This window comes from Pinus tabuliformis, chromosome 5_2, assembly GCF_031772625.1.
Source record: "Pinus tabuliformis cultivar Carrire ecotype Pingquan chromosome 5_2, CPIR1, whole genome shotgun sequence".
Taxonomy (NCBI): Eukaryota; Viridiplantae; Streptophyta; class Pinopsida; order Pinales; family Pinaceae; genus Pinus; species Pinus tabuliformis.
In genome coordinates, this window is record NC_142306.1 from 303,058,939 (window position 1) to 303,070,832 (window position 11,894).

Genomic DNA, 11,894 nt, shown 5'->3' on the forward strand with positions numbered 1-11,894 from the left:
TTTTGCAGAAGGTGTCTTCAGGGCATATGAAGTACATACTCAAGGGGATACAATGCAAGTGTTTTCAGGTTATGTCACTTCTCACAGGTCCCGGAATAAGTCCTCAAATGTGCGGGAAAAGGGGTAATAGGGACGGTGACAAATTACTGTGTAACAGCCATGATTCTCGATCGGCATTGATTTCTTGCTCAATTGATGTGAGCTTCATCTTCCTTCTTTTGGCAGCTTGGCGGTTTTCTCGTATGATTTGTAATTCCATAATCACTTGCTGATCCTCAAGCTGCTTGTTTCATTGCTCTAGGTACTTTGTTATCCACTTGGCTCTTTCCAAGTTGAGGGACAAAGCATTAATGTCTGCCTACTGCTCTTGGATGACTTCTTTGATATTTGAGCTTTGTGGGCCCAAATTAGTATCATCACCCTCAATGAGAATGAACTCGGTCTCCTACTCACCTGAAGACCCCTCATCATGTACTGGCCTCTTTCCCTTGTCCTAACCTGTTGTGCTGATGAAGGAAGTGAGACCCCTTCCACCCCAGGTGGAGATAATACTCGCTTTGCTGTTGCAAATAACCATCTAGTGCCCTTCTGATATGTGACAAACACTAGCACACTAGCGGTCTATGTCTCATGCCAGCCCAAACTTCCTCCCCGACATGACCAGAAATGGATAATCGTAGTAGTATACCTACTCGTAAAGGCACCTTCCAGACCAAGGCAATAGCAAACTCGCCCCACAAAGCTAGTCGATGGTAACAGCTCCGGTGCTTGGAAGGCCAATAAATTCATAATGATGGATTGGGACAATAACTTCCTTTCACGGGCAGGAGGCGATGGTCCTGATTGAGAGCTTTTTGTTCGAAAGCCAGCACCAGTCGTAGGTCATCCAAAGTGGAAGCAGGGGTAGGCGAGCTTTCTCGATAGCTTGAGCGATGGCTGTAGGGTTAACCGGTATCGGTTCCCTATGATGTGTTGCACATTCTCTAACGTGGGAGTAATCTCCTCCATAGGTGTAAAGAATGTGTGATGTGTGGGGTCCCAGTAACTCAACAACTCTCTCTGTTGTACATAGCACGATGTGATCTTAATGATCTACATAGGATTCTCGAGAAGAGAGGATCCAAGGTGGATAACCACCGGTACTCCCAGACCGCCCAGATCCACAAATGAATAGAAAGTTGGATCTGTGATCGATCAGCTTCAGCATTATTATTATGCCCTTCGGGAGATCCAAGTAGATACTGCCCCATCTTTCACATTTAAATTCAGGACGACTTATCCTTCTATCTTTGGAAGACCTATTAGAAAACGAAGCCTCTCCTTCCATCTATCCGCGCCTTCCTTCCATAACCGCATGAAATATCCCTCCTGCTGATGAGAAGGTCCACCTACCTCATGAAAATTCTCTGGAGGTACCTGAGGAGCCGTGAAGAACTCACGAGAAATGAAATCCTCCCAAGCGATGCCCTGCAAACCAAGCTGATGGATGACCACAATCTTAATGAGAGAAAAATGATATATACTGTTGAACTGCTGCTGAGGAGTCTTTTGTTGTACTAGGGTGGTCATCTTCTCAATATTTTGGCACATGAATTAGGGGAGATTCATCATCCTCACCCTGGTAAAATGCATCAACAACTTGATATGATAGGCATATAAACAAGAAAACTGGCCCTCACAGCTGAAATACTTCATTGTCGGTTTCATCAAAGGAGCATAGGAATCTTTCAGGTACCGGAAAGGAAAAACTCTGCTGAGTTGTCTCAAATAATTGGGCTTGATGTATGGTTCATAATGTTTCCTGTCAATTTGCTGCCTCTTGTTCCATTGCTCTCCAATATTAGGAATACCGGTTGCTAGAGAAATAGATTCTGGTGTTAAAGTGAATGTTACACCAGCTAGAGTGGCTTGACCATCATGTAAATGAAGCACAAACAACCTGGCCAACTCATGGTGAAACTGGACTCTAGCAACCATCTCACAGAACTCATAGCAGGACTGGTGTTGGAAGCATGTGATGGCGAGAGGGTAGGCATGTAGCTTAGCAAGGGTAATAGGTTCCTCTCATATATGTTTGCCACCCTTATGAGGCCTCCTTGGTGCATATACCTCTGTAGGAGAATCACTGTGTGTCTCTTCCTCACGGTCATATGAAGGATCTGACTCCATTTTTTCTAGTAAGTGAGTTTTCTTGATGAGTAGGAATTTATGGTATCTTTAATTTTATGCCACCAAGGGAAAATTATAAGAGGGACTGTGGAGGGAGAAAGTATGAGGTATTTTGGGACTGTTTGGGACAGGGTTTTGTTAGGGAAACAGGGAATTAGGGAGTGATTTGTAAGATTTAGGGACAGCACTTAGGGTTTAGGGATTTATAGTTAGGATTTGGGAAAATGGGATATGGGGATAGGGGAAGATGATTTTTGGGAATAGGGGAGTTTAGGGAATGGGGGAATAAGATGAGAACATGAGTAAAGGAGTGAAAAGGTGAGGGAATGGTAGAATGGACTTGGCAACCAAAATAACCAATGCAAACCCTAGCAATAGTTTCTTGAGAAATGGCAAAGAGATAGGGTTTGAGTTTTCTTTAAGATGACCGCCATGAATTGTATGAAAAACTCCTTTACTAGAAACGAAGAGATCGTGACTTACTTTCACAATGAAAGTCTTGAATGATTTTGGCAATTTGAAAGAGTTTTGGAGAGAGTCAGGCTTGGCAGCTCTGTGTGTCACACCTCAAACCCAACGTGTCGCACCTTCTATGTGCGCCACGCCAGAATGGCTTTACATTGGAAATCATGGCCCTATGCACCGCGCCTTCCACCCAGTGCGTCGCACCTCTGATTTTTCACAGTTTTCTCCAAGTTTATCTCATTTTGCTCAAAATGACCTTCACTTTGCTCAACCTTGTTTCTTGAATGAAAATGAACTTTTGAATTGAGAAAATGATTTATACCCAAGAGCTTTTAATTTTTGTCTCATAAAAACCCACTTTTATAATGTTGGCAATGTGACTTTACTTTTCCACTCTGTTTTTTGAGCTTTTCACTTTATTTGAACCTTTTGATGAATTGAATGACTTAATTTGTCTTGATTTTTGTTTGCTTTGCAGGGGATGGAGCTACTAAGGCTTTGGAAGGAGACCAGGGTTGCCTTTGTACTGCTTTACATACAAGAGAACTAAAAATACATGAATTAATACAATAAAATTTAAAATACTATGTTTTTCCTCAAAACAGAGTTTTGAGGAAAAGTACATCTCTGAGCAATTGATTATGAAATTTATTGGTACTAGAGCCTCCTCATGTGCCTCCTGACTGTTATTGGACATTTTGAAAACATTTTTGATGAAACCCTAGACCTAATGACAGTGAAACCCTAGAAAGGACTTTTGCAAATTCAAAGACAAAAAGTGACTGCAAATTATCTTGATGAATGGAAATGAGCCAACAGGTAAAGGACATGAGGAAAAATGCACAACAAGCCACTACCGTCAGATGATCCATGCTCCTAATGGAATGCAGTTGACTGGGCGAGACACCTAATATGAAATGCAACAAGAGGATTTGATCTCTGACGAAGGGATGAAGATACCGACACTAACACGTAGAAGAAACGATTTCTATAAACATTTCGACCAAGCCAAACATTATAGAAAACATTCATGTCGGCAAATCTTGTTCTCCATTGGAACTAGATAATTACTGTGCTCTTTTTCATGAATTTCGAGATATCTTCACATTGTATTATGAGGAGATGCCAGGAATTGACTCAAGAATTGTTGAACATGAGGTCAAAATGTACCCTGATGTCAAACTAGTACGATAGCAGCTTCGACCTGTTCATCCTAAGAAAGTCGTTGCTGTTAAAGCAGAAGTTGAAAAACTTTTGCATGCTGGCTTCCTTTTCCCTGTACCTCTTACTGATTGGGTATCTAATATTGTTCCAGTGATGAAAAACAAGGGACAATTTGAGTGTGCATCGATTATAGGGATGTAAACCAAGCGTGTCCAAAGGACAACTATCCTACACCTTTTATCGACTAGATTATTGACGAATGTGCCGGATGTGAAATCTTTTCATTTATGGATGGATTTTCTAACTACAATCAAATCAGTATCCACCCACATGACCAATCAAAAATTGCCTTCATATGTCCATGGGGCACATTCGCTTATCGAAAGCTACCATTTGGTTTGAAGAATGCTAGGGCTACATTTCAGAGGGCGATGAATTATGCCTTCCATGACATCAAACAAATTGTTCAACCTTATCTTGATGATTTGCCTGCTCATTCGCTAAAATGGACTAATCACCCGCAACATTTGAGAGCAATATTTTTGTGATGTTGACCCTACAAGATAAGACTCAATCCACACAAGTGTGTGTTTTGTGTTGGCTCTGGTCGATTGCTAGGCTTGTGGTTTCATGGGTCACATTTCTGCAATCACATGATGATCGAATTAACTACCAAATTAGGATTGTCACATGATAGTTCTACTCCATACTACCCATAAGCTAATGGACAAGTTGAGGCAATCAACAAATTCCTTAAGCGCATTTTGCAAAGAATGATTGGAGTCCATAAACGGAATTGGCATTTAATCTTGTACTCAGCTTTGTGGGCATGTCGAACCTCGGTAAGAAATGCAACTGGATTTACACCCTTTTAGTTGTTATATGGTTTGGAAGGAGTCTTACCAATCCAATGTGAAATATCATCCCTTAAACTCGCAATCGACCTGCTACCTGACACTTCTGAAGAAGAAACGTGTTTCTTGGAATTAATCCATCTGGATGAAACCCGTCATGATGCCGCTTTGGATAAAGAGACGCGCAAGAAATGCATCAAGGCACAATATGACAAGAATGTTAAGCCTTGAGTCTTCTCAGAAGGTGACCTAGTCTTGCTTTATGATCAGGATTCTGACAAATTAGGAGCAGGAAAATCTTAACCATTATGGATGGGCCATTATATTTTTAAACATGTGTTGACAAAAGGTGCCTACGAGTTAGTGGATTATGATGGGATTCCGTTGTCGCAGCCCTGAAACGGGTTGTATCTTAAATGTTACTATGCTTAGTTAAGTGTAGTAAAACTCACTATACATATGCTTAGATTGCATTTTTGTGTGGCAGTTTTCTTTTTAGAGTTTTTATTTGATTAGGTAATCCACTTCACATTTGTTGCAGATGTCGAACTTTTCAAAACCATTTGTTGGGTATGCCGACGAAGCTGGTCATAGTATGCAGAATCTATCTTCTGCAGCATGGGCCATTTTCGCTCCTAGCGGTGAGTTAGTGAGTTTCAGAGGGATATGTATTGGTCGATCAACAAATAACATCACTGAGTATAGCGCATTGATTGAACTTCTCTCTGATGCCATTTCACATGGCATACGTCGAATCATTATTAGGCTAGACTCACAACTTGTCATACCATAGCTTACTGGCATTTATTCTGTTCGAAACCAAGCAATTCATCGCATGTTCCTTAGAGTTCAAATTTTGGAAAGACATTTTGAATTTATTCAATATCAACATATTTCTAGAAATTTAAACACATTAACTGACTCTCTAGCAAACTATGTGTTCAATAGGCATTTGCAACATATGTAAAGAAAGCATTTTCAAATCACATCATCATTTGAACAGGATTTCATCACTTAACCACAATAAAATCTGAAAGTCAAATAGATAGTTGTATATAAGTTTTTACAAATAGTTTGTGTCCAAGACAAAATCGATCATCGGACCCAAAAAAACTCAAAAATGAATGCAGAAAATGTCACAATAGACTAGTGTTGTTGATGATAATAGGTCATAGCTTGTGCTATCATACACAGGAGTCTCATCCAATGACTCAGTACGCCAATGGTATGGCGTTGCAATCTCATGGGTAACTCCTCAATCCGAACATCCGGAATACTGAGGGTTAAACCCTCTATATGATCCTGTAACTGAGCCAAGGTCTCTGCTATGTCCAAATATTTGGATGGCGTTGCAATCTCATGGGTAACTCCTCAATCCAGACATCCGGAATACTGAGGGTTAAACCCTCTATATGATCCTGTAACTGAGCCAAGGTCTCTGCTATGTCCAAATCTTTGAGAACCGCCCTCCCAAAAGCTCTTTGCATTGGTGCACCTGCCTCTCGTGGGCGTACCACAGGTCGAATGGATCCAACATTTGCATACATATATAAGTTTTTTTTAGTCTTGGTAACAATTAAAATAAAACAAGGTTAATGCGAAAAAATACAGCGATGGCGAGCTCCCGCTCCAGGCCGCGGCCCTGACCTCCTTTGAGCTTGCCCGAGCTTGGCAGCTCTGCTGCTGGGCTGCAGCACCCTGCTGCGGGCCCCCTCCGCCCGAGACCTCCTGCCCTCCCCTCTTTCGGGCCTCCCGCCCTGACCATCTTGATCGCGTTTGGCAGCTCTGCAGCTGTCGGCAGCCTCTTGCTGCTTCCCATTTCTTAGGGCCTCCTGCCCTCTCCTCATCCGGATCTTCTCGCCAGTCGTTAGAGTGCCCCTGCGTGGCTCAATGGATCCACCCTCTCAAGAGCAGGCTGAACTGGAGAAAGCCTTTGCATCTCTTATCCCAGAGAACATCACGGAAAGGATTCGGCCTTCAGCGTCAAAGTTTGTCAAGAAGCTTGATGAAATCCCAGAAGTCTCTCTTCCCCCAGCACTTCCAAGGAGAGTTGCTGTGGCCCTGGCTGAACGCGGCCTGGTTGGCCAGTTCACGGGGTTATGGCCTTCCCCTCGCACGGTTCAGCGCTGGGTAGAAAGAAACTGGAATGCTATGGTCCAGGGAAAAATCGCAATAAGGTTCTGTGGAAGGGGATTCTTTACCTTCCTTTTTGAAACAGTGGAGGACCGTAACCTCATCTTCAGAAACAGACCCTATTTCATGGACACCAGAGGCCTTTATCTCAACCGCTGGACCCCTGACTTTGACCCAGAAATGGACGTTCCCAATGCAGTTCCTGTCTGGGTACGCCTCCCGCATCTTCCGCTTCACTGTTGGGGTGATGAATCTGTCCGGGCCTTTGGAAACGCAGTAGGGAAATACGTGGACAGATCGGAGCCAAAGGAGAATATGCATGCATGCGCAAGGATTTGTGTAGAAGTGGATTTGGGCAAAGGCTTACCAGAGGCAATCAAACTCAAAGTGGATCAGTGGACGCACATTCAACAGGTGGACTACGAGCAGCTCCCTTTCAAGTGTAAGGTATGTCATGAGTACGTTCATTTTGCTAATAGGTGCACTAAATCTAGATCAGAAGATAATAGCAATAACGAAACCCCCGAGGAAGCATGGGAAATAGTCAGGAAAAAAAAGAAGTCAAACCCTCCCCCTGAACCAGCAGAGCCCTCCTCTGAAACCCCAATCCTCTCCACTCACCCTTCAAGCTCGGGCCCTCCCATCCCCACATCCTCCAATCCCTTTGAATCCCTAGCTTCAGAGGAACCCTCATGCCCCCCTCCATCTCCCAAGGGCCCCAGAACCTCCCCCTCTTCTCCCCTCCAGGTCTCCCCTCCTCAAACAGTGGAAAGGATCCTAACGAGAAATAAAACAAAGGAAAACATAGCAGCCACAGATCCACCAAGAAAAGTAGGAAGAAAATCAAACAAGGAAATAAGAGATGAGAATGCTGCTAAAGAAATGGCTACAGGGACTCAGCAACCAATGGACACATACCTAGACAGGAACAAAGGAAGTGGTGAGAAGATGAAGGAGAAAAGTGGGATCCACAATAAATCAGGTAAATGATGATTTTGGTCTCTTGGAACTGTAGGGGGATGGGCTCCTCCCTGAAAGCAAATGCAGTCCGAGACCTTATTAAAGCAGAACAACCAGACTTCCTCCTACTCTAGGAGACCAAAATCAGTGAACAAGAATTCCAAAACAGCCTGATAAGAAATAGAAAGTACGAAGGAATAGCCATGAGTGCAATAGGAGCCTCAGGAGGTATAGGAGTAATATGGAACAAAAGTAACTGGAATCTCATAGATAACAAACAAAACAGATGGTGGATTAGAATAGATATGCAAAGCACAGATATGAAGGAGGAATACACAATCTATAACGTGTATGCCCCCCCACACTTCAGAGACAAAGCTACTTGTTGGGAATCTTTGACTGCAGATATTGAGACTACCCAAGGGAGGAATATCTTTCTAGGAGGAGACCTGAACTTAATAAGGAATGCAGAGGAGAAGCTAGGAGGGAAGTTTTTCATTGACCCATATAGAGAAAAACTGGAGGATATCATACAAACTCACAATTTCATAGATATTCCTCCCCAAAATGGCCGTTATACATGGTCAAATAAAAGGACAGGCAGGAATAATATCAAAGAAAGACTTGATAGAATCCTCGTACAGGAGCGAACAGCTGCCAACTTTCCGAGGATTCGCAGCACAATCATTCAGGGATTCATTTCTGATCACAAACCTGTGGCGCTGTATTTAGACAAAGAGGAAGACTTGGGTCCGCTGCCATTCAAATACAACAAAGTCTAGGATTCCAGCGAGGATTTCAAAGTCATGATAAAAGAAATCTGGAGAACAGAGATAACAGGCTCCCCGCACTTCGTTTGGGAAACGAAGATCAAACTGCTGAGGGTTGCCATAAAAAATTGGGCGAGGAATCACGTGAAGGAGGAAAGGAAGGCAAAAAATGATCTGCAAATGAAACTAGAGCAATGGAATCAGGAAAAAGAGGCAGTCCAAGAAACGGAAGAAGACCAAAGGAAAGAAGGTGAGATGTATAAAGCACTGTACAATCAGCACCGTAAAGAAGAGGAAGAACTAAGACAAAAGTCAAGATGTCTCTGGCTCAATTCTGGGGATAAAAACACCTCGTTCTTCCATAACTGTCTCAAAGTAAGGAGAGCTGGAAATAACATTGAAAGGATAATGTATGAAGGGAAAGAGCTAACGGATAAAGGGGAAATTAAGGAGGCTGCCTCAAAACACTTTCAATCTCTACTCACAGCTGATCCCCACTATCAAGAAAATACATATTTCGCCAACATCATTGAGAGAAAGGTATCAGAAGCCCAAAACTGTGAACTGGACAAAGAAATCTCAATAGAGGAGGTTGAGTGGTCAATCAATAGTATGCCTCTTGACAAAGCACCCGGGCCGGATGGCTTCACGGTGAGCTTCTACAAAACACACTGGGACATCATCAAGAAAGACTACATAAGAATGGTGAGAAATTTCCACTCAAAAAGTAAAATGGGCAGCAGTATCAAATCTTCGCATCTAGCGCTAATCCCAAAAGAGCCCAACCCTCAATCCTTTGACAGGTTCAGACCTATTTCATTATGCAATGTCTCATACAAAATCATCACAAAGATTCTGGCAAATAGGCTGAAAAAAATCCTTCCCTCACTCATCTCGGATAACCAAGGAGGATTTCTCCCCAAGAGACACATAACAGATAATGTAATTCTGGTTCAGGAGGCGATACACAGCAGCGTTGCTAGAAATGAGAAGGGTATGATAATCAAGCTGGATATGGCGAACGCCTTTGACAGGGTAAACCACACATTTCTGAGGACTGTGCTTGCAAACTTCGGGGTATCAGAGCATTTCATCAGCAGGATTATGGAATGTGTTTCCCACAACTGGACAGCTCCTTTAATCAACGGTAGGCCATGCAGCGCCTTCAAGAGCACAAGAGGCTTGAGGCAAGGCTGTCCTCTTTCCCCCTTCCTCTATATCAGCATGGCAGAGACATTAAGTTTGCACTTGGAAAACAAGAGAAAGTTAAAGGAAATAACAGGAGTGGACATCATCCGAGGAGCCAAGGGGATCAATCACTCCTTATTTGCAGATGACACCCTTTTAATCGGTGGTGCCTCAAGCCTCATGGCCAGGAGATTCAAGGCCATCCTGGACCTCTTCCTTCAAGCCTCGGGGGGCAAATTAAACAACAACAAATGCATGATTTACACCTGGAATGTTCCAAGATACATAACCCAAAGGATCTCTATAATCATGGAAATCCCAGCTCAATCAAACTGGTCTCACTTTATGTATTTAGGACTGCCTTTGGCCAAAGAGACAATTAAAAATGAAGTTTGGGTCAAGCTAATTGAGAAGCTGAGAGGGAAACTACAAAGCTGGGGGATGTATTGGCTTAACCTGGCGGGCAGAACAATCCTCATCAAAGCAATCCTTTCAGCCCTCCCTATCTATCAATTTGCCATTACCCTCGCACCATCAAGCATTCACAAGCATATAGAGCTGATCTTAAGAAGCTTCCTCTGGAAGGGAGGAAAGCAAGACACAAAAAAATTCAGTTTAGTAAAATGGGAAAAGGTCATCCTCCCCATAGAAAATGGTGGACTAGGAATTAGAATTCCCAGGCTGGCAAATATGGCAATGGGCTTCAAACTAACCTGGAGAATCTTAAAAGAGAAGGGATCCTGGTGGGCAGAGGTACTCCAAAAGAAATATCTGAGTGGGAGCAATAGCAACATCCTCTCTGATGTAATCACAGAGAGGCAATGTACCCCTGTTTGGAAATTGATCAAAAAAACCTTACCCCTTCTCAAGTCTCACATCTCTAAAGTCCCAGGTAATGGGAAACATATCAGCATATGGAGGGATAGAATCATGGGTTCGGAAGCTAAGGAAAAGTCCATCAATTTGAGGCCACTGCAGCTGTGGATGTCTGAAGCTAATCTTAAAACCCTTTTCGACATCTCACTTTGGGATGAAAACAGCTGGAAAGGATGGAAAACTATGCACCTACCTAAAGATTTAGAAGGCCTATGGAACGAACTTAAGCTATCTCTTACAGGGGCAGCCCCTACAAGCAGAATGAGAGATGACAGTTACGCTTGGGATCCAACTGGAGGCAATTACACAGTCAAGGAAGGTTACAAGGCGCTTCAAAACCTAGCAGCACCCAACAATTGGCAATTCTACAAAGCAGCTTGGAAAATTGAAAGTCTTCCGAAGATCAAATTTTTTAATTGGACCTTGCTTCATGGCAAAATCCTAACAGCAGAAAATCTAAGGAGAAAGGGTATTCAGGGTCCTTCAATTTGTTTTATGTGCAGGAAGGCGGAGGAAAACATCAACCATCTCTTCATTGAGTGCCCGGTAGCAAGGTCCTGCTGGAAACTCATAACTAGCCCTCTAGATATAGGAGATCTACCCAAACAGACTTCTCTCCTTCAGAAAGGTTGGGGGAAACTCTTCCCTTATGCAAGCAAGAACATGATCCTCGCCAAGAGATTATGGACCAGCATCCCTTCAAACCTCTGCTGGCAATTATGGTTAGCCAGGAATGAAAGTATATTCAAAAAAAAAAAACCTAGTATAACAAGTATTCTGGCTAAAACAACTGCGCTCATAACAGAGACTATTGAAGCTAATGGGATCCGTCATGCTGACCTGGTTTACACAGATGAGAAGGTGAAGGAATGGGTCCGAAGATTCAACCATAAGCCAAAAACAAAAAGCAAATCAATAAAAGGAACAGGGCAGAATGAATGGAAACTCAGAGGGACAAAGGAGGAAATCAATAGTTGGATCCAAAATCAAAAGAGATCCACGCTTCACTTCGACGGGGCTTCAAAAAACAACCCAGGCAGAGCTGGAGCAGGGGGAATAATTAGAGATCCTCAAGGGAAAACAATCGTCACTTATGAGTGGAGTTTGGGTACCATGTCGAACAATAAGGCTGAAGCATACAGCCTCCTATTGGGGACCTCCATTGCCTTGAAGCTGGGCATTCATGAGCTCTTAGTATTAGGGGACTCTGCAATTCTTATAGCAGCCATGAATACTGGGAAAGACTTCAACCAAATTGCTTTAAACAGAATCAAAGGAAGAATAGCGGACCAGACCAGGGGCATCAACAAAGTGA

At 43.0% G+C, this 11,894-nt stretch overlaps 1 protein-coding gene across 1 annotated transcript; it reads left to right on the forward strand.

Moving 5' to 3' along the window:
* Positions 1-7,948: 7,948 nt before the first annotated feature.
* Positions 7,949-8,527, forward strand: LOC149158746 (uncharacterized). The gene has a single exon (XM_089434089.1). The coding sequence runs from the start codon at positions 7,949-7,951 to the stop codon at positions 8,525-8,527; it is 579 nt and encodes a 192-aa protein (XP_089290215.1).
* Positions 8,528-11,894: the final 3,367 nt, after the last annotated feature.